Here is a 23,661-nt window from a genome sequence, read left to right on the forward strand (position 1 = left end):
GCCCTGCCTCGTTTTCCACTAATGTGTCCCATCTCAAGGGCACTGACCAGGCCGCAGGTTCACAGCGATCTCCTGTGGTGTCATCTGAATGACGTCTGAGCCCGCAGAGCTGGAGCCCTTGCTGCTGAGAGGCAGGCTCCGTAGGACCTGGGTGCTGCTGGCAGGGCTCTCAAACTCGCCTCCACAGCCGTTTCTGACCAGGTTTGCCCTCAAGTCACACCGGGAGGTGACTGATCGCAGGTTGCCGAAGTCCTAGGCACAGAAACAGAGGAAGAGAGCAGGAGGCCATCAGGGTGTCTCTCCAGAACACCTCAAGTTGAAGAACCATCACCATCTGGTTGAACTTGAACCCTCTACATTCTATACTCATTGTTTGAAAAGGGACAAATGATAGTCCGTATCCCAAATGCCTTACCAAATATTAAGAGGATTAACTAAGGGACTGGATATGAAAGCATTTTGTAAACTACAAATGTGTAATAAAAATGCTTGGTTTCATGGTTAGTTTAATGGCCAAAATGCTCCTTTAAAAAAAATGTGTTGGCTGGTCCAGTGGCTCAGGCGGTTAGAGCTCCAGGCTCCTAACTCCGAAAGCTGCCGGTTCGATTCCCACATGGGCCAGTGGGCTCTCAACCACAAGGTTGCCAGTTCGATTCCTCAAGTCCCGCAAGGGATGGTGGGCAGCGCCCCCTGCAACTAAGATTGAACACGGCACCTTGAGCTAAGCTGCCGCTGAGCTCCCGGATGGCTCAGTTGGTTGCCAATTCAACTCCTGCAAGGGATGGTGGGCTGTGCCCCCTGCAACTAGCAACAGCAACTGGACCTGGAGCTGAGCTGCACCCTCCACAACTAAGACTGAAAGGACAACAACTTGACTTGGAAAAACATCCTGGAAGTACACGCTGTTCCCCAATAAGGTCCTGTTAAAAAAAAAAAAAATGTGTCTGTCGGGCGGCCGGTTAGCTCAGTTGGTTAGAGCACGGTGCTCTTAACAGGGTTGTCGGTTTGATCCCCACATGGGCCACTGTGAGCTGCACCCTCCACAACTAGATTGAAACAACTACTTGACTCGGAGCTGACGGGTCCTGGAAAAACACACTTAAAAAAAAAAAAATGTGTCTGCCAACATAACTAGCAGGAGAAAGTAACTGAACTAGTCCAGGTTGTATAACTAAAAATTTTTGGAAGATACATATATAAGTCGCCAAGTAGTCATCGCTCAGGCAATCAAGAGTTAACCTTTGAGCTGCTCACACATCTACTTTGCAGGCATTGGGCATTGTACACCATTCTGGAGAACAATGTCACGGTACACGTACACTCTGCCTTTTGACCTAGAGGTCCACTCTTAGTAATTTACCACAAGAAAGTAATCGAAAGAAAGGGGAAACTCCCTAAGAATATATATGCTGCAGTGTTATTTAGAACAGCATAATCTTATAAGCTTATAAACCGAGATCCCTAAACCAAACAAAAAATACAGTATAAAACCTCAGTAGATGACACAGGCATTGCAAATAATTATGGAGACTAAGTAGAAATTTCAAAACATTCATACTAAGAAAATAATCAGAAACTATAATGGGATCTGCACTGGGATTCAAAAGAAAACCTTTAAAACGAAGATAGTTGAAGTATTAGGGTAGAGGAACTAAAATGATATTTTTCTTTCTATCTTTATCATTGTTTGAACAATAAAGCCACATTGATAAGAAAAATATTTTTCTTAAGGTGAATTGAGGAGAAAGCTGGGTATCAGGATGACCCAACCTAATGTAAGGCACCAGAAGTTTGGGCCATTAACTTTAAAATAATATACTTTGTTTTAAAATAAGTACTGATCATTTTCCAGTAATGGAATTTTTAAATGGCAAAGCAAACCCAGGATTCTCTCTGAACACCCTTTCACTGGTGGGTGTGAAAACGACGATCTCCTCCTCCAGCTGGTGAAACGACTGTGCCGTCCTGGATAATCCCCGTAGTGGCTGGTGGTGTCAGGACACTGGTGTCCCTCTGCCCTCTGTAACAGTTTGACAGGAAGCCTCAGATGGGTCAAGTGCCCCTTGACTGCTGTGTGAGAAGCCAGACTGCTGACAGAGGCACAAACATGCAGAGGGAGTCATTCCCCAAAACTAGTCAACGTCTAGATACAAGACCAATAAGGAGAAAGACTTTGTAGTGTTTTTAAATGAGTAAAACCAGATGTGTTGTTCTGGGCCTCTGTGACGGCTTTTTGGGCTTTTTTGTGTTTTTATAACTAAATGGTTTTGTTTGTTTGTTTGTTTGCTTTTTACTTTGTGTACTGAACCCTTGGAGACCTTGCCTGTCAAAACCTCAGGGACTGCACCATAAGTATAAGTGGCTCCACAGACCCTTGTGGAACAAGGTGAGGAACATAATTATTCTAGCTTAAAATGATTATCCTGGAAATTATGCAAGAACCCGAAGCTAAGGTTTCCTAAACTGGTTCCAAGGGATCGTGTTTGGCTCTAGTGTAGCAATTCTAGTGACGAAGTAAAAAACGCACAGGGGTAGGAGAAAGGAGAATAAACTCCCCGAGGGCCCCACAACTATCAGTCTGTTGTCTTGAGCTGTCTGAAGCAGAGGTCTAAGGAGCTGTCCGGAGCTGGAAGGGCTCTGGGGCTTGCCGCTCAGAGCTTACGTGGCTAGGCAATTTCTGAACTCCTTGCTGGCACACTGGGCCTGGCTGACAGCTCCTTCAATTCTGAAGAACTGTCCTTGGCCCACCTCTGCTTGCCAAGGTGCAGATCCCCACCACCAGGATGGCAAGGAAAGCATCTTCAGAGTGATGGGAACCCCTGACACTCCTCCCATTGGTCTGCAGCTGCTTTCACTCTGGAGTAAGCTGGGTCAGAGCCAATCTGCTTCCTTCTAAGCAGGAGGCAGTTGCATGGCTTCTCCACAGCCTCAGCCATTCACTTTCAAGTTGGTCATTGAGATCATTCCCTGCTGCCTGGACCTGCCTGGTCACTCTGCTCAAAGAGGGTTTTGAAAGACACTACCAGTCGTTGATGGTGGACCTGTACAGGGCTACCTGCTGATATCCTCAGGAGACTTAACGTCTGGGTCAGAATTCCAGACCTGAAGATCTCAGAGACAGCCACATCCGTGCCAATTACAGCCTTATCTGTGTAGCTGGTTTCCCCAAGTGCACTCTTTAGAAGTTCTGAGGCTTCTTTAATGTCCAGGGAGCAAAGCTCCATTCATTCCCCTCACTGGTAGCAGCTTTCCCTATTTCTCCTTCATACCATCCTTCAAGGTTGTGGTAAATCTCAGCTCCAATGCGCACGTCTTCCCTGAAGTCTGCTGCACTGGCAGGAGGACCACGAACTCCTGCCCTGTCACCTAGTTGTCGGCGTGAGAAGTACCACGGACCATCTTAAACCTGCAACTTGCAGGGTGACTTCAGAAGTGCCAATCAAGTCAGCAATGTGACGGTATAGGGAGCCCCCTTCTCAAAAGCTTCAGCTTGAAAAACAGCAAGGGACACCCTATTATGGCATGCGCACCAAATTAGATTTACTCTTAGTGCTGTTCATCTCTGTCACCAGTTTGCCAAAATCCAACTGCACAGAGTTCCGCTGCTTGCTACCTGGGGCAGGCCCAGTGGTTTTACTGATGTACTCAACAGCCTTTGAGACATCTTTCCCTATATATTGAATCTTGTCATTGTTCCAGAGCCTCAAAGACACCAGGTGAGACACCTCTGGGTATGGCAGGTCTGAAGAACATTTGAGTGAGGCGGCTACCTGAACAGTGAGTGGGCTCCTCACGAGAGCTGAAGATCCCTCTGGCATGGGATCTGAAAATAACCATAATTAATTTCTAGCCGTAGGTTTTCATTGTCCAAGAAAAGGACAGAGAATGCTGCAGACCCCAAGGAGTGTTAACCCCACAAGCACAGAAACTTCTCCTATCCCCCTGAGCTCCTTTCAAGGTATTTTAATTTTAAACAAAAACATATGCATATTTAAAGTGAAGAAACCAAAACCACAGAGACCAGGGGCATATACTGTGATGGTTACAGCGTTCCAGATACACAAACATTATAGAGACAATGTCTCAATACCTACATTTCCAAGCTCCAAATTCAGTGAGTGCGATTCCCCAAATTATACACCCTGGGAGAAAAGGAAGACTCGTGATTGAGAGACTCCTCGCATGAATGACATCCTGACGTCTAATGTGCCTAAGAGCCTTCAGATTCCAGAGACTTGACACCCAACCCTCTGCCAGGTATCAGAATACAGCAAGTTCCAAGGGGAATACACCTTGGATGTATTGCCTGGTGCCAGCCCCTCACTTCTGTGGGTGAGAAATCAGAAGCCAATATGCCTGAATTCATGCCTAAATTCACCTGAGAAGTTTAGATTAATCTGGACTCAGCTTCTCAGACCCAAGTCCAGTGTTCTTTGTATCATCATCTGCCTCCCATCTCAGCCAAGGTCATTGCTGAATTCTGCAGCAGGAAATTAACTCTGGGCCCACAGATTCCATCCCTCTAAATTTAGTACAGTTTACCCTTGAACAACACGGGTTTGAACTGCAGGGGCCCACTTAAACACAGATTATTTTTCAATAAATACTATACAAGGTGTGATCAAATACAGTAAATGTTTAAATTAAAACAAAATTTATTATATAAAAGACACATTGCCATTAATTCCCCTTAAAATATTTCCCCTCACTGCAAACACACTTATCCCATCATTCTTGCCTCTTTCTGAAGCAGTTCTGGAAATCTTTCGTGAGTGTCTTCAGTTGCGCTGTCGTGGCTGCCTTGATATGCTGAATCATTTTGACTTTGGGGAAGAGCCAGATGTCACACGGTGCCAGATCCGGTGAATAAGGTGAATGAGGACACACCGTAATGTTTTTACTTGACAGAAACTGCCATATACCAGAAGTGGTATGTGACACGGAGCATTGTCATGATGGAGAATGATTTACGGCACACTTTAAAACACACCTTCTCTCAACAGTAGCTCACACCCGACTGACTGCACCAAACAAGTTGAAACTTGTCACACACTGTTACGAAGGTTTGACGTGCCACTTCCTATACTGAAGGTCCCTGCCTTTCCATTGATGGCACTCGGCAGCAGCATTCACCATATGTTTTGATCATAACAGAAAGGCTCCATGTCACACATCGCATTTCTGGTACAGCAATTTCTGTAAAATAAAAATGTTACGGTCCTTATCCACCTTATTCACTGTGCGACTTCTGGCTCTTCTCCAAAGTCAAAATGGCCATGAAATGTAAACATTTGAATCAATTTAGGACATCAAGGCAGCCACAATAGCGCCACTAGAGACATTCACGAAGAGGACTTCCAGAACTGCTTCAGAAAGTGGCAAGAATGATGGGGTAAGTGTGTTCAAAGCGAGGGGGAGTATTTTGAGGGGGATTAATGGCAATGTGTCTTTTACTATAATAATTTATTTGATTTAAACATTCACTGTATTTTTTGATCATACCTTGTAAATCTATTTTCTCTTCTTTATGATTTTCTTAACAACAGTTTCTTTTCTCTAGCTTACTTTATTCAAGAATACAGTATACAATACATACAGCGTACAAAATATGTGTTAAGCGACTGTTTATATGATCACTAAGGCTTCCAGTCAGCAGTAGGGTATTAGTAGTTAAGTTTTTGGAGAGTGAAAAGTTATGTGCAGATTTTTGACTATGCATGGGGTCGGCAACCCCAGTGTTGATGAAGGATTAACTGTATTTCCTTGCTGCCCCAAATGCAGAGATCTTCCTGCCACCGATCAAACTTGGAGGATAAATGCCCTCTCGAAGCAGAAAAATGGGTACAGAAGGAGAGGGGTACACTTCATCTCAATATGGAAAAATGGAAACTAGCTTCAGGATGGGCTTCTGATGGGGCACAGCTCAACTGCTCGCAGATGCTCGGCGCTGGAAGAGGTTTGAGATTATGAAGGAAGCACCTGCCCATGGTCTCCAGAAACACCATCATCACCTCTCCACAGGACTCCTGGAAGGTAAGTGCACGACAGGCAAATGACCAAGAGAAGCAACAGAAGGGGAACAGAAACTTGACACATCTGTTAGGGCTTTTAGTCACTATGTGATAATATAAAAAAGAAAAGGGAGGTGTTCCCAATTCAGATCCTTTTAATTTGTTACAACACTGCTGTTTTTACCTCGTCATACCTGCCCCTCTCTACTCCCTCTATCCCACCTCAGCAGAGGACATAATGAGGTGTAGTGTTTGTTGTAACATGGTAACACCGAATCCCCGTACCCTCTGTTAATCACAGTCTCTTCCTGCAGGGAAGGCCAGTGCTCGGCTGGCTGTCCGCTCAGTAGACCTGCATCTCCACCTGCGCCAGTGCATCCAGGTGTGTCTGTCTGTGCCACCCAGTCACCACCTTATCTGCAGACCACCCTGCCTACTGTGGCTGACGCCGAACACTAAAAAGATGTGGGTGGTTGTTCTGAGGGAAAGACGGTGTTGTGTTTGTTGGAAACTGCAGATCCTGGGAGAAGAGGAACCCAAGCAGGAAAGCAGGCAGACAGGCACAATCCCTGGAATGGAGAGGAAAGAAGCAAACTGGTAAACAGGCAGCGAGCCTGGCAGAGACTGGGCACAGGCAGGAAGCTGGCTGCCCTCTGAGGCTGGCCTTTCTCCTGGGACACGACTAGGCCAGGCCCTCTGACCTGCCAAGGCTGCAGCCCTGGCTTGGTAGCACCCTTGTGAATTTGGGGCAGGGAGAGGGAGGAGAGAAGGTAAGAGATGCCACCCTAAATCTGTGCACTAGCCACAAGGACGGCATGCACTGCCTGCCTAAGGAGAGAGAAACCCCTCGGTCAGCTTTTAGTCAGCTCACTTAATGCACTGAACAAATACTTAAGAAGCATTGACAACAGACCAAGACTATTCCTTTCATGACCACAAAGAAATGTTCTCTCAAAGAATCTATATTCTATTGTGAGCTGGACTAAATGCTCTTTTCCCCCCCCCATTTCTTCCCAGCTTAAAAGAAAATATAGGCAATGTCTCCTTTCCTTGCCCTGCCACTGTAATTTTACAGAAGGTCCAGGCGGCCCGTCTTCCCAACCTCTAATCCATCTCCTTCCACACGTTCCTGCCTCCAGTCCTACTGACCCCTTCGTTCCTTCTTCTCCACATCTACCTCCAAGGCAAAGACCCTTCACCCCAGCCCAGGCTTCCTCAGTCTCCTTCCACGCCTGGCCCTATTTCTACCCATCTAAATGACACAGACTTCCCCGATCTCCCTGTGGGACTTCAGCTTTCCCAGGGCAGCCTTGCCTACCTGATCCTTCTCCTTCCGGTCTCAGCAGCCTGTGCTGCCCACGGCCACATCACATAAAAGTGACTGACTTTCACGCCCTCCAACCTCCTGCTCCCCCAGCCCTGAGCACAGCCCTGGCCTGCCTTTGCTTCCTCTCCTGCTTCCACCCACCCGGCTTTCTGTCCGGCAGGGAACATGGATCCCTCAAGCCCTGCCTACTCCTCCTCAACCACTGTCCTCTTGCAAGGCACACTGGCCTCGCTGCCTCCACCACAAACCCATCCTCCCTTCCTTCCTGGGCACACAGCTAGATTAAGTGTCCCAGTTCTCGTTGCACTTGGGCGTAGTGATGTGACTGGGTTTTATGCAGGAAAATGAGGGTGGAAATAATGGGGGCTGCCCTGAGGCCTTGCCATAAGAGCCTCCATACACATTCTTCCCTGCACATTCCTCTTTACAGCTAGCTGGGTTGTGAAACTTACTATCTTAGAGCAGAGGCAAATTGCTACTTAAAAAAAAGAAAAATGCAGGACAAAAATCGAGAATAATGCCTCGAGAAGCAGCACGCAAAGAGGCCACTGGCTGACTCACACTTGATACCTGTGGGAGAATACAGGTATGGGAGGACAGACTGATTAGAGAAGGTGGAATTGGGTTACAAGGAGTGTTAAATGTAAAGAGTCCCCACCCCCACCTCAAGTAAAATAAGGAAGCCATTGTGGGATCTAGAGCCAGGGAGTTGGATGGAACGTGTGCTGGGATGAATCCGTGCTGGTGTGCATGCAGCGACCAGGTGCCTACACTTCAGAGTCCACCGAGAACACACTGGTTAGGGACCTGGCCCTCCACGGCCATCTGCTCGGTCCAAGCCCACCATATACACACGCGTCATATGCTCTTGGCAGATATACACCTTACTTCTAGGATGATGTCCCAGGATGTAAGGTTAGGAAGGTATTCAGCCACACAGATGCTAAGGGGCAGGGTTGACCCAAGCCATTCCAGAACTCTGCAGACCCAGCTCCCTGAGACACCCTCAGGCCCCTGGGGAAAGTTAACTCCCAAAGAGGATGGGAAGCTGCATTCCAGTGCAGGCATCACAGGAAGTTCTCGAGCCAAGGATGAGGCTCTGTCTAAGCACAGAGGGAGCCCAAGTGTGGGCTGGAACAATGACGCGCTCCTCCTTCGCTGCCACTATCAGACATCAGATACATGGAGGTGCTAACACAGGAAAGGAAGAAACCTACAGTAGACCATCGATCCCGGTGTCCGGATCTCACTGCCCCCATTTCACTAGACTATAATCATCGATGCCAATAGCAGTTTGCTGGATAACTCTCACTCAGTCATTCAGGAGGCTCAGTCTATTAGCAGTCCCATCTATGCGCCCTCTCTTGCACTGACCTCATTTTATACTGCCAATAACACTGGAGGGTAGAACTGTCTTATTCATTTTATACATCAACAAACCAAGAGTAAATCATAGTAAAACTGGGACTTAAACTTTGGTTTTCTAATGCCACGTCTTTCTAGCAGGCCTCTTTTATCACATATGAATTCCTGCCAGATTCTTGTTAGGTCTGGGGATGCCAATGTGAATAAGACAGAGTTTAGGTTTTCAAGAAAATAATGATTTAGTTATTAGGCAAGAAGCATGAAAACAAACGAGCAGACTTCTAAGTACTATTTAAAGAGTAGAGCATGAGGAGACAAGGAAGTGGCATGGCCTGTATGTGCAGACATGCAATAAATAGCCACCCAATGAACTCCTTCAATCAATATTTACTGAGCAACTACTACGTGCCAGGCACCATTGTGAGTTCTGGAGATTACAGCAATGAAGAATACAGACAAAACTCCTGCTCTAACATTCTGGTGAAAAAAACTTAATATTCTCACATCAAATGGATGGACAGATGTACAGATAAATGGATGGATGGATGGACAGATGTGTCAGAGGGAAAAACATGAAAGTCTTCATAGAGTAAATCGGGCTTAAACTGACTCTTGAAAACTGGAAGACAAGGTGTTGCTCAGGGGAAGATGGAGAATACCAGAAGGCTGTCCAGGAGAAAGAGCAGCACAAGGAAAACCACGAAGGTGTTCATCCGTCAGGGCTCTCTGGGGATCTTCAGGTAGTCCCCGCTGGCACACGTACTGAGGGCAGGAAAGGGGTGATGGTGGGGAGGCAGGCAGGGGCCGTGGACCTTGGATTTGTCCTGCAGGTCATAGGGAACCAGTGGAAGGTTTTAAAGAACATCCATGAAAAGATACTAAAAAAGCACAAATCAAAGAAGGGTTTACATATTGGGAAGATTCCTCTCAGAATACTTGTGTCGTAATCTTACTCTACTAGAAGAAATTCTAGCAGTCACAGGTTAGAGGCAGTACAGCCTAGGGGAAAGAGCTCATGCTCAAAGGTCCAAGAAGCCAGACTCAAACCCTAGTTTTGGGACATCATGAGGCCTTGAAACAGTCGCTTTATCTTTCTGAGCCTCGACTTTTTATCAATAAACCAGGTGTATTACCACCCACCTGCCAAAACTGTAGTGAGGATTAAAGATATGGTGTAAAAAGTATGTGTCATCTAGTAGGGGGTCCCCACACCATCACTTAGCCATTACAGGCTAAAGGAATCCCTAGATCTCTGAGGCTGCATCCTGGCAAAGCAGCCTGGCCTCCTGAGGGCACCACACACTCAATTTCAGAGGCTGAGCCAGTCCAAAAAAAACGGCAAGTCTGGGGTTCTCCCAAAAAGAATCACAATGGTGCACCCGTGCAGGAAGGGCGTATGTCCCATGATCCCAACAACAGGTTAGAAAACTGACCCAGGAAGCTTAGAAGTTGATCCTTTCCCAGTTAGCCCACCAAGCTTGACATGTGTATTGCTTTAATGACAGCAATCTGCCTATCACCACCCAAGCTTACACTTTTTCCTGCAGGGCTTGAAGAAACAGCAGCCATTCTTTTTAAATAAAATCATTCTCTAAAGGTCAGTTCGTGACACTGACCCTCAAATAAGCCACCCTCAGATGACCAGCCTCCATTAACATGCCACCTACCCAGCGATGTTTGGAATCGTTATACAACAAAGTCACTTCACAAGCTCAGGTCTCTGACTAAATAGCAGAAAACTCTACAGGAGTCGTTCTTGGTTCCCTAAAACAGGATTAAAACTTTCAATACTATCTAGAGACCCAGTTTAACTTATCATGTTATACAAATGCAGCTTTTCTTTTGTCATTGCCCCGGGAAAAAGAGGAAGAGGCAGCCTGCAGAATCTGCACACATTTTTTTCCTTATCCTCCACTTGTGTGCTGTGGTGTAGCCACGCCCTCCCCGCCCCCACAGCATTCCTGCTCATCTTCCTCCCCTCCCCCACTCACATACCTCTTTGGAGCACCAGGCACATTTCGGGTGGATTAGCAGACATTCTTCACAAGAGGTGGCACTTCCACTAGTGCATATGTTGAGACCTGCAAAGCAAGATAAAGAGGCACCAATTAGTTCACGGCCATAAACCTTAAGGATGAGGCCTCTGAATGGAGTGGGAGGGGGAGTCACTTCTTTTTTTAATAGGGGGTCTCAATAAGGCTGAAGGGTCCCAGTGATAATTGCAGGTGAAGGCTATGGGCCTGACGCTAAACTGGTTTGTGAAGCACCCACTCATCATGCACACTTGTGTGACAACTCCCATTTCTTCTGTTGGGCCCCCTTGGATTTCCACCCCCTTCCCTATAATGACAACAAGTTCTCCCTCACTGAGGGGGAACAAGACCCCTTTATACTTAGCCCAGCCGAAATGACAAAAAAAAAAGGGGGGAGGCAGCGGGGGGGAGAAGAATATATACGTCTCCTGCAGGCATAAGAAAAAAAAATCCTAATCAGGTGCTATCACACCAAACCCTCAATGTACCAAAAGCCAGCACAGCCCTTAAAAAAGAATGTAGCCCAGGAATATAATGCTGGATTAAGAGAAAGAAAATCCATTAATGCAATATATCTACTAGTAGGTCAAATAAGAAAAAAACCCATATCATCACCTCCGTAGGTAATGGAAATGCATTTGATCAAATTCAAACCCCATTCCTGATTCAAAAAAATAAATAAATCAGAAACTAAGATTAAAAGGAAACGTTTTTATTGTTGTAAAAGTTACTCATTTCAAACCCAGGTCAGTCCCCCTTCCCATTAATCTGGGAGGGGTCTCCTGAGTCAGGCTCCACTGTGGTGTTGATGTTAATTGAAATCCATTGTTCCCTCTCCTCTCCGCACCCCCACCTCCCTAAACCCTCCTCCCATCCTACCACACTCTACATCCCTACCCCTCCTACCCACCTCCACCCCACCCAGCCAGCTGCAGAGGTATCCTTGCTAAAACTCATCCCTTTGTTTCCCTTCCTCTCTGAAACATCAGGACAGATTTCTTTTGACCAAGAGCAGAACTTGTTGGTTTTCCTCTGAATGAAAATGACTGCTTAGTCCTCAGCACAAACGGACTCACTGGTTTCTCCTGGCTGTTGCCTAGAGGCACACTGGATAGACGGAATAAGGAAAACCCAGGGCCACCAGCCCTAGGAAGAAGGACTCAGACCGTAAGGGGGAAAAAAAAGAGTCCAAAAGATGAAAAAGGGATAGTGGGCGGGGGGAATGTAAGGAGGTGGAGATTGTTCCCTATCTCCACTAAAACACCGTAACATCTATTGTAAAACATCTTGAAAATCTAACATTTCCCTTATTTGTTAGTGTTAACTCCCTGCTTTTCCTTTGTTGCATGCTCCTCAGAATGCCATTCACTGCCAATATCAAGACATCATGGAAATGCTAATGCAAGAAAGGAAGAAATCTACAGTAGACAATTGATTCTGGTGTCTGGATTGGTAAAAACCCACAGAAATTGGGTGACACAGGAAGGTATATTGTATCTCCCCAAAGAACACTAGAGAGATAAAAATGGTAGCTGCCACAGAAGGGAGAAGAAACTGGCAGGACCTGAGTTGCTGGGAAAAAAGGAAGGGTGGCTTTGAGGGTAAGAACAATGGTTTCCACCAACCAGAGAACCAAACCCTAAACCCTGGACCCCTCATGCTCATCATCCTGTTGAGATCCCTGCCTCACACCCACAGAGCTGGGGGACCCAATGCAGGCATTGCTCAGACACCATCTCAAACCTGCTGCAGGACCTCCTGGGTACACCACTGGCCTCAGAACACATTTTCCAGGAGAAAGAAACAGGTACCAACCACCATGCATAAACTTCGTTTGAGCAGGAAGAGCCCGTCCTGGGTCCGAACACAGACCAAGAAAGTCTTAGAATCCAGCTCACTGGAAAGTTGAGCCTGCCTGCCTCCTGCCATGTTGGGACTTTTCAATAGGTACTTAAGCCTTTTAAAAAGAAAATGCGTGTAGAAAACAATTTCAAAATGCCAGTTCCATTTTTTGATCAAATCCCCTTACCTGTCAGAAACCATTATCTGAGGGGGGAAAATCAAACCTAGAATGAAAGTGACTTTCCTCCTGTTCTCGCTAACCTCCTCAAACAGAAACTCCGCCCCTGTGGCACATCATTTGCTTTGCTCTATGAAATCATTTCCACAAAATCACGGAACTACAAAAACGTGGAGATAAAAATGTTTTAGCTAAAGATGAGCTAGTCAAGTCACTTCATTTTACAGATGAAAACATGAGAAAAAGAAGGTAAGTGACTTGAAACAAGGAGCCCAGTCTACAAGAAAGAAGTCAGAAAAGATGCTAGCCGGCAAGTGCCCGCATCTGAAACTTGCCTAGTGGTCTCTGCACCGTCTCAGACTCAGGGACGTGTGACCAGCGAGTGCCAGAGTCTTCTGGAGATCTCCAACAGGCCTTTGGTCAGCAGGGAACTTGAGGTCAGATGTCTCATTTACATCTCTGCTCCAATCCACATAAATTCACAAACACCACTTTCTGATTGCCTGGGCTTTATCCCTGGGCTCTGGGATCTTGGGTGGGGGGCTCTCCAGGTCAGGGCAATAAGGGCTCCCCAGTTCTGACCCAGATCACACTGGGATCTGGTCTTCTGCTTAGCCAGCCTAAAAGACTTGGCCATAACACTGAAGAGGCTCAAAGGATATGACAGACATCTGGTAAGAAAACATGCTGAACTGTAAAATATTTGTCCTACTGCATTGCTAGTTATTTTTACTTTATTATTGCACATTCTATGCTCAAAATGATTCCTCTAGAATTAGGTTGCTGTTGGGACAAGTTCAAATTCAAGAAAACCTGCACACTAAGCATGCCAAGCCCTGGACTAGGGGATGCGAGAAATACAGAGATGAATGACCCAGGCCTTTTTCCCGGGAGCTCACAGCCTGCCAGGTACCAGGTAGCAGACTGATACTCCAGGAGCAAGGGACCCAGGCTTGTGTGCTGACGTGTCAGAGTGCCAGATATTCCCTTTGGCGTCTCCTCTCTCCACCTATGAATATTTCAGAGAGTTTGGATTTGGCTGGATGAGTCGCTAAGCACCAATAGCATTTTGAAAGGAAGGAAGCAATGACTAAAAAGCTAAACAACTGGAGTTCACAAATGTCAGAGTGTTGTGTCTGGGTCGTGGAAATAGGCAATCGCAGCCCAAACAATGGCCACATCTTTTCTTAGTTGCTGTTTGCATAGTGACTATTCCCAACTCGACTCCAACTGCCTGCAGCCTTTCATGTCACTGCAGCTGGGGGTTTACTGCAAGCCATAATCTAAAAATATGCTCTCCTTCCGAAACTCATTGACTCACCCCTCTCTTTCATCAATCATATGCAGGCAGCCATCATGTCTGGCCGATCATTCCTCCAAGATGTATGACATGTTTCCCCCAATCCAACCCCTCCTGCCTGCTCCCTCCAGCCCCACGCAATCCAAGCCAGGCACTCCACACATTCCTGCAGCAGTCTCCCAGCTCACCTCCCTCCCTCCATTCAGCCTCTCCACACTCCTGTCCACCCCACATGTCAGGGTCACACAACACCTACTGAAGCACAAATCCAGCAGTTGGAATTTCCCAATCGAAAACATTCAGCAGAATAACAGAAGTGAGTGGTAAGCTGGAATGCCTACTGGCAGCGGGAGAGAGGAGATGTGACGCTAATCAGTGGGGGTGGTGGGAAAAGCATAATGAATATATAGGGTGTATACCCACCTTAGAAAGCCATGGGTGAGTGGACACCCACCCATGAACAATAACGGAGCATGATATTTGGAAAAGTTAATGTCTGTGCCATCACCTTCGTGATATAAATACAAAGTCAGGCTAGAGAAATGCAGTCCTGAATTATATTTTAGTCATTGTTTTCAAGACAACAGGAAATGAAAACATTTCATTATTCTTGTTTAAAAATGAAAAAAAGGAGGCGGCCACATGGCTCGGTTGGTTGGAGCGCGAGCTCTGAACAGTGGGATTGCCGGTTCACATGGGCCGGTGAGCTGCGCCCTCCACAACTAGATTGAAGGACAACAACTTGGAGCTGATGGGCCCTGGAGAGACACACTGTTCCCCAATATTCCCCAATAACATTTATTTAAAAAAAAAATGAAAAAAAGGCAGTAAGGTACTAGAGTGCTTCTCCCCATGACCTGAACCACACCTGCCACATTTGTCACACAACAGATAAAGTGTTTCCAGTACAGAATCTAGCAACTAAATAGTCATTGGTCTGAAGATGTTACCATGAAATGGAAATACACCCTGGGAAGGATCTATCTCAGTCATTCACATCTTAGATTGCTTTTCTGAATATCAGATACCTACAGAACACTCAACAATGTCAGCGTCACAGATATGACTTGTTTTTTAAAACATCAATTCATATAATGGAATACCACAAAGCTTTTTAAAAAGAATGTATACTTTTTCCGCTTTCAGTTCAGAGGAGGCTTCGTGCCACTTTCTGCCGACGTCCCAAGTCCCAGTTCATCCTGCACCATCCGCCTCCACCAAGCTGCCGAAGTTCACCCCCAACGAGATCAAAGTCATCTACCTGAGGTGCAGTGGGGGGAAGTCGGTGCACATCTGCCCTGGCCCCCCAAGATCAACCCCCTGGGTCTGTCTTCAAAAAAGGTTGGTGATGACATCGCTAAAGCAACCGGTGATTGGAAGGGTCTGAGGATTACAGTGAAACTGACCACCCAGAACAGACAGGCCCAGATTGAGGTGCCACCTTCTGCCTCTGCCCTGATCATCAAAGCCCTCAAAGAATCACAAACAGACAGAAGCACAAACATTAAACAGAGTAGAAATATCACTTTTGATAAGATTGTCCACATTGCCTGACAGCTGAGGCACCGATCTTTAGCTAGAGAACTTGCTGGAACCATGAAAGAGATCTTGGGGACTGCCCAGGCTGTGGGCTGCCATGTGGATGGCGGCCACCCTCACGACACCATAGATGGCATCAACAGTAGTGCAGTGGAATGCTCGAGTAGTTAAGAATTACAAAGGAAAACATTTCAATTAAAGATAATTTGGCAACCAGTGGGGGACAAAAAAAAAAAGAATGTACATGTTCCCTATATACTGATATGAAGTTCAACCTGATATATTGCTAAATTAAAAATAAAAAACAATATGTAGAACAGTGTGTTCAGTGCTGCCTTTCAATACAAACGGGGGAGGGGTGTTTGTAATATATGTACAGAAAACACGCTGGTACTTAAGAAAACCTAACAGGGATAATCTATGCAGGGAGGGGGTCAGGGCTGAGGGGGCAACAAGAATGGATGAAATTTCTCACTGCATACTTGGTATGCTTTTTAAAAATTACATGAATATGTTACCTATTCAAAAATTAATTTTTAAAAAGCCAATTGATTACATCTATAGTCTTCCTCCACAAACCCATAACTCCAAGCTAATCATGAGGAAAAGCATCAGACAAACTCCAGTAGAAGGGCAGTCTACAAAATAGCTCCTCAAAGCTGTCAAGGTCATCAAAAACAAAGAAAGACTAAGAAAGTGCCACAGCCAAAAGGAGCCTAAGGACACATGACAACTCAGTGCAATATGGTATCCTGGATGGGATCCTAGAACAGAAAAAGGACATTAGGTAAAAACTAAGGCAATCAGAATAAAGTATAACCTTTAGTTAATAAAGGTTTAGTTAATACTATTAATCATAACCATACTAACAAAAGACGTTTATAGGCAAAACTGGAAGTGAACATATGGAAAGTAGGCATATGGGCTGCTTTCCTCTCAATTTTCCGGTAAATCTAAAATCATTTTACATTTTTTAAAAGTTGAAGTTTGGTTTTTTGTTTGTTTGTTTGTTTTAATGCCATTGAAACCATGGAGGAGGTGGGGTGGGGGGAAATCAACTGAGTATCAATCATTATGGTTGTATCAGGGACCTAAACGTAAGACCTGGGCAATTCACTGCGTAGCAGGTGAGGCAGACTCCCTCCAGCTCCCGTCTCGCCAACAGAATCCACTATGAGCCAAGGGAAGGAGATGCCAATTCTGGTCCACCCGAGGGGTGCCGAGAAGCCTTCATAGAAGAGGGGACATTTGGGCTGGAATTCTAGGATGAGGAGAGGATACCCTGGGCATGAAAGATCCAAGTACTTGTTATGTCACTCATTGGTTACATGACCTTGGGCAAGTCACCTAACCTTTCAGCCTCAGCACCCTCATGCAAACAACTCAGGAGGTAGACTAAATGGTCTCTATTGTAGACTCCATCTCAAAAAACTCTTGACACGTTCAAGTAGGTTCTCTCTCCCAGAATGTTTCCTCCTCATAAGCTACCCACACAGACCCTGATCTCAAAGCTAGTTGTAGAAGGCAACAAGGAGGTGAGGATGGGCCAAGCCCCACCACACACACACACACACACATACACACACACACACACACGCAAACACACACACTATCAAGACTCATGTTCATCTATTCATTCAACAAATATGATTTAGACACTGTCCTAGGCACAGAGGATACAGAGATGAATAAACACTGACAAACTCCCCACCTCAGGGAGCTCACGTGTCCTGGCTGAGGGAGACCTCATTCAGGGAGAAGGGCAAAAACAAAGTGCATAGGATGGTGATGAGTAGTAAGGAGAAAAATCAAGGCAGGAAAGGAGATATAGGAAGAAGGTAGGGCAGAAGGTTGCAGCTTTAGTTGAAAGTGCCCAGGGAACACTTGGCTGAGTAGGAAAGAACTGAAGAATGGCAGTGGTGGGGGAAGTCGGACATCTGGGAAGAGGGAAAGGCACAACTGGTCCCTTCCTGGCAGAGGGAAGCGCCCGCAGCGGAAGCATGGTGGCATGCTAGAAACAGCAAGGGAGGACGAGGCTCTTCTCCTGTGGCTGGAGTGAAGTGTGTGAGGGGAAGGAAGAAAAATAACATCAGGGAAACTGGAGGACGAGGGGAGGGAGAGTTCATGGGGAATGTGGCAGGCCACTGTGAGGACTTCTGGAAGCAACTGGAGGGTTTGAAGCAGAGTGACATGATCTGATTTGAGTTTCAACAGGATCACTCTGAGTGAGAGTTAAGAATAACTAAAGGGACAAGTGGAGAATAACTAAAGGTCCCATATCTACAAAAGACAAGCAACCATCGCTGAAAAACTCTAGTGGGGGTTGGGGAGGGAATCCAGTAAGGAGAAGGCAGGCCACACTACAGCCCCCCTCCAACCATCGGCCATTGGCCACGGGGCGGGGTGGGGGGGGGGGAGGCCTGTCTTGAAGCAAACTTTTCACCATGCGGCCCAGGAATCAAACCCTGCATTCAACAAAAGCAAGAAGAAGCCTCACAATCAAATAGGCACCTATAAGTAGTGTTCCTTTACATTTATAAAAGCCACTAATCCCATTCCAACTGAAAAGAAAGAACACAAACCATAGCTGTAGCCTGCAAAGCCCTCAGCCCCAGCCAAATGAAAATACCTGTGAAAAGAGAACCCACCGCCTTATAACCCAGCTGCACACCACCCTGTGAGAAGACACTATTACTTAAATACTGAGTAATTGTCCCACATTGCCGATATCGTTAAAACTTCTAAGAATATTTCCGTGAACCAGCTGAAGAAGAAAAAGTAGTTACCAGTGCAGGCAGGCACAAAGGGCCTCTTGCCAACTACTTAGATATTTTAATTCTCTGTTGCCTCAGTAGCTAAATAAGCATGGAGAACAAGCAGGAGAGGAATACTAATTAGAGCTAATTAGACCCTGCCCTCTTCTGCCTCAATCCCCTTTAATAAAAAGCCCCCTAATTCAAAGATGATGGAGCTAAAGTGTAAATACCTAAGGAAAACAGCCATCCACAAACCAAGCCCCCAGTTTGCATTTCATTGTCCTGTCATTGCTAAACCTATGCCTGGTTACCTGAAGACAGATGTCAACCCACAGCTCACGTCCAACAGTCCCAAAAATGAGGTGGCATGGGGAGAGTCTACCAATAGGAGTCCACGAAATAAACTAAAGGGCTCTCTTAGGATTTAAAGCAATCTAATTTGCAGGGCATCACTAAACAAACAATAAAAGAAATAATAAACTATGATAGCAAACATGACTCCAGCCCTACAGGAGGGTCAATACCACGCTCCCCCCTCCTTAGAGAGCAAGGGCCTCACCCCAGAGAAACCCCACCCTGGTTCTGTGGGAAGACCAGTTCTAGGGTCCTGTTGTGAGGCTCTTGGCCATGGTATAAGAAAAGCGGGAGATAACCTTGGGATGTGGGATTTGTCAGCGTGCCAGGGACTTGTTGAAATGAGCCCCTTTAAATTAAAAGTCTGTTTCCTGCTGGATTCAGCCCCAGGATGAAAGTGTGGAGATAGCAACAGACCGGCAGCTTGGCTAATGATGTAGGAACACCAAGGCAGGGTAGCCTTGCAGGTCCACCTCTGTCACGACATAGCGAAGGTGTTTCTTTTAAATCATGTTCCTAGTAGCAAAACAGAAACAAACTCTGGAGAAAGGACCTGCAGGGCTTCAAGGAAAACAAAGAAAAGAGAAGAAAAACTGTTTCAAACTATGTTGGAATGTGGCTGAGCACCACTGGGAAACTAGGAGAACTCACACAGTTGTAAATCCCTTCTAATCTTGAGAAGCTCCAGATTATAAGAGGGAGGTGACCAGGTCTGAAGGCCAATGAGGGGCTTGTTCTATCACCATTTTGCTGATCCATTGTGGGGGAAGGGGGGGAGGCTAAATGAGCTCTAAAGTAATGTCAAAATAAAAGGGAACCCTGAAGGAGTTGGAAATATGTCACCAGCTCAAAGCTTTTTCCCTACCTAGGTTGTGTCATGTAGGACAAAGGGAACTGGGCCAGAAAGCCTCCTTGTCAGGGAAAAGGAGAATGGGCAAGTCACTTCACCCACTTGGGCCCACCCGAAAAATGGAGATCATTGTGAAGATGTATATGAACTCTAAAAACCAGAAATCACCATGTAAATGGAAGCTGTCTTGAAAAACTTCTCTGCAACTGGAAATATTTGAGTATTAGAATCACAGCATGTCAAGCTGTAATAGAACTTAAAAGTCATCTCCTTTAGCAGTTCCTAATTTTTGGACTTCACAGAAAATTAACAACAGAACAAAACAAACAGAAAAGGGGGAAATTCACATAAGAATTGCCAGATTTTTATTTTGTCAAAAATGAAAAACTACCTCCCTATTACCACTTTAAATCATTAAAACAAGTTTCTCATTAAAAGTAAAAAAGATTTAATCCAAACATTCTTTGCAATGTTCAGAAGTAACATATTTTAATTTAACCATTTACAAACATATGAAATTAACCATTGCCTCAAGGCCAAATTTAAAGAAAAAAAATTAAGAACTTTAGTCATTTATGCTTTTCTTAATTTCATAGCTCATTAAAATTTGTTCTAAAAATTTAAAAAAATAGTAAAGAAGACAATTTCAAAGGAGAGTCCTTGTGAGGCAGCGGACTGGTTGGCAAAGACACACTCCTATGTGTGACACAGGCTACATCTTCTTTCTCTCGGTATCTCCCTGCGCACCCAGAAAAACATCAAGTGACCGGCACTGGTTGGCAGATGGGTGTTTGGAAAGCACTGCTCTATTCCAAGTTCTGGAGTGATTAGTTTCCCATAAAAGAAACCTAGCTACAGTATTAAGTTTGAATTAGGGCCTGCAGGAAGTTTTTTGTTTGCCCAGACCCCTCCTCCACTCAGACATAAACCTCCACTGCCTTCATGTAAATGAGACTCCCGTGGAGGGGGCAGTTCTGCCCTCCCTCCGAAGCCAGGCACTTGGCTCTCGAGAACAACCAAGTACCGTGGTCTTGAAAGTGAATGGAGCACCCCAATACACAATTATTTCCTACGGGGGAAAAATAAGTTTGGGACTCTGAGTGGTTTTTTTTTCTTTCTTTCTTTTTCTTTTTCTTTTCTTCTTCTTTTTTTTTTTTTTTTTTTTTTGGAGGGAGTGGAGGTAGCTCATCTGCCTGGCAGCCCCAAAGTCAAAAAGAGCATCTTTCCTCTGGACCCTCCTACCTGCCACATCCAGCTCTCCCCTAACTCCGAAAACTTAAAGCAGGTAAAAGCCTCCTCACACAGCGGCCAGCCCATGGCGGTCATGGCAGTGTCGCACTAATGCAATCAATCGCACGCCACCCCCTGCCCTCCGCTCCAGAGTCCTCCTGACTTAGGGGAATGTGCGGCACAGAATGTTTGTAAATTGCGGGATGCAGCCAGGCAGAAGGAATCAGACCGGGAAGTTCCAGGTGGGGCTGTGGTTTGGGACGTGGGTCTTCCCTCGGGTTTGCGGTGACTTGGGGGAGACAGAAGGGGGTTTACATCTTTAAGTAAGGCTGGGCGCAGTGAAACTCTAGGATTCGCCTTGGGGCCCTGAGCATCCGCAGTTCCGGGAGACGAACCCTCGCGGGTAGCGGTGGCCCCCAGCCTTGGCTCCAGCGAAGACTCCAGGTCTCGCATCTCCAACTGCCCCTCGCCGCCCAGCACCGAGCACCCGCGGCATCGCTCGGCGCCTCCCAGAAGGCCGCTGGCCGCAGACCAGCCACAAGGGCCGCTTTGTGCCAAGGAGCGCAGAGCCCCGGCCCCGGCGCAGGGCGGGCGGCGGCCCTCCCCGCTCACTGGGCGCGGGCGTCCCCGGGCTGGGTCAGCCGCCGGACAAGGCTGTTTACACTGGAAGGAAGGCTCCTCCTCAGCCCGGGAGGGGACCCGCGGACTGCAGCCGCGCGGGGCTGCGGGCGGGGCGGCGCACGCAGCTCGGAAGCCCCTCGCCGGGCCGCACCCGACGGCTCGCCCTCCTGGGAGTGCTCGGAAGAGCCTCTCCGCGCTCAGACACCGCCTCCCGCCCCGGCCCATCCCAGTCGCGACCAAGTTTCTTTCTGCACCGAGGGCGGCGCAGCTTACCTGGGAGTCTGGGCACCAGCGCGCAGAGCCCGAAGAGGCAGGCGTACAGGGGCGCCGGGGCTGGCGGCATGGTGGGGGCGCCCGGCCTCAGCGGCCGCGCCAACCACACACAGCGCGGGGACGTGCGTGCCAAGCTGGAGCGCGGGGGCCGGGGGCCGGGGGCTGCAGCCGCATGCCCCGCGCGCACCCGGGGCTCACAGCGCCCGGGGCCGGGCAGGAGGCGGTGGCGGCTGCGCTGGCCCGCGCCCTGCCGCCACCATCCCTCCCGCAGCGCTCGCCACTCAGGCCAGGGGCCGCCGCTGCCTGGGCTCGCCGGCCGGGACGCCTGGAGTGTCGCCGCTAGGGACGGCCCGGGCGGGCAGCTCTGGCAGGGGAGGGGCTGGCTCCGCGCGGCGGCCGCAACTCAGACTCCGGGAGGCGCCCCGCGCGCCGGCACACTCTGCCCTCGCCTCCGCCCCTTCCCTTCCTCCCTCCGGCCCGCCAGGCTCCACTTTCCTCCCCTCCTTCCTCCTTCTCTCCTCTCCCCTTCCAGGCCCCCGCCCGGCTGCCACACGGTCAGTTTACGGCGAGGCGGGGCGGGGCGGGGCGAGCTCCGGGCCGGGCCAGCTCCGCCTCGCGCGGGGACCAGTCCGGGACAGGAGGCGGAGGGCGCCCAGGTGGAAGTCTCTTCCCGCGCGCGCTTGGGGCCGGGGCTCCCAATCGCTGGGTCGGGTCTGGCTGGGCTTTCACAGCAGCTGGGAGCTGCAGGAAGGGGGCGGGGCACGCGCCGCCAGGGGTTACTTTAGGTGGCTAGACTTGTGGAGAGAGCGGGCACGCTGGGATCGTGCCTCGGCCGTCTCGTCCTCCCAAAGCCGAGCCTGCAGCCCGGCGCTCGCGGAAGGAAGGAAGGAGGCGACGCGGTTGATGGGGAAGGGAACACACGTGGGGCGTGGAGCCCACTTTTCTCTCCTTAACGTTTTTGCCCCTTTGGAGGATTCCAGACTGGACAATGTGCCGCCGTTCTTTCTTTTCCTTATCTTGATACACCGGCGGATTCCGTGCAAGCACACTGATAAACTCAAAAACAGATGTGCAGGCTTTCACCTTATCGTTTACATTAAGCTGATAAACTCAAAAATAGATGCTTAGGTTTTTACCGTATAATTTACATCTGAGCTGGTGCTGAACTTGTGTGTACGGGGTGGGGATGGGGAGCTTGGGGAGCTACTAACAGCGAGTCGGAAGAACCAGGTGGGTTTGAGCTGGGATGATGAATGACTTAAGACTGGTAAGATTTAGGGGCACCCGGATGGCATGTGGGTTACAGGGCGAGCTCTCAACAACAGGGTTGCCGGTTCAATTCCCGCATGGGATGGTGGGCTGTGCCCCTTGCAACTAAAGGTTGAAAAACAGCGACTGGACTTGGCACTGAGCTGCGCCCTCCACAACTAGATTGAAGGACAAGGACTTGGAGCTGATGGGTGCTGGAGAAATACATTGTCCTCTAATATTCCCCAACTGGGAAAAAAAAAAAAAGACTGGTAAGGTTTATAGGCAAATAGAAGGAGGTATTATTAGGTTGGTGCAAAAGTAATTGCGGTTTAAAAGAAAAATAATTGCAAAAACCGCGATTACTTTTGCACCAACCTAATAACATGCCTAACACAGCACAAGGCTAGCCAGGCAATGAATATTTGAATGCTGGTTCTGCTACTTTCTCTCCTCTTAGGCAAGTAAATGAACTGTTTTGTGCCTCGATTTTACTATCTGTAATTTGTACCAATAAAAGTATGTACCTTTAAAAAAAGAAGTCATGTTTATCCCCATTTTCCAGTAAACTTGGTGCTGCAGAGGCTGCCCCAGGTTTATCTTGTGTCTTTCTGCCGCTCAGGGTAGTGGCCTTGGGCTACTCTTACCCAGCCTTGAGAGGCCATGATTATAAATTATTGAAAGCCAGTGAAAGTTTGGACTGGGAGGTGTCATGTGCCAAGGGGTGATTTTAA

General features: G+C 47.6%; 1 protein-coding gene and 1 pseudogene across 3 annotated transcripts in view; one reads left to right on the plus strand and one right to left on the minus strand.

The window, feature by feature from the left end:
• The window catches only part of ITGB5 (integrin subunit beta 5), a 123,920-nt gene extending 101,704 nt beyond the window's left edge, over positions 1 to 22,216 (minus strand). For both annotated transcript variants that reach the window (XM_081024733.1, XM_081024734.1), the window contains exons 1-3: positions 21,680 to 22,216; positions 10,699 to 10,784; positions 48 to 252 (exon numbers count right to left, since the gene is read on the minus strand). In XM_081024733.1, coding sequence (XP_080880859.1) covers positions 48 to 252; positions 10,699 to 10,784; positions 21,680 to 21,749 — 361 coding nt within the window. In that variant the 5' untranslated portion in view covers positions 21,750 to 22,216. The remainder of the gene's footprint in view (positions 1 to 47; positions 253 to 10,698; positions 10,785 to 21,679) is intronic.
• LOC308506272 (large ribosomal subunit protein uL11-like) lies at positions 15,180 to 15,766 on the plus strand (annotated as a pseudogene). The gene has a single exon. The product of its transcript is annotated as a large ribosomal subunit protein uL11-like (transcript).
• Positions 22,217 to 23,661: the final 1,445 nt, after the last annotated feature.

This window comes from Rhinolophus hipposideros (genome assembly GCF_964194185.1).
Source record: "Rhinolophus hipposideros genome assembly, chromosome: 2".
Taxonomy (NCBI): domain Eukaryota; kingdom Metazoa; phylum Chordata; class Mammalia; order Chiroptera; family Rhinolophidae; genus Rhinolophus; species Rhinolophus hipposideros.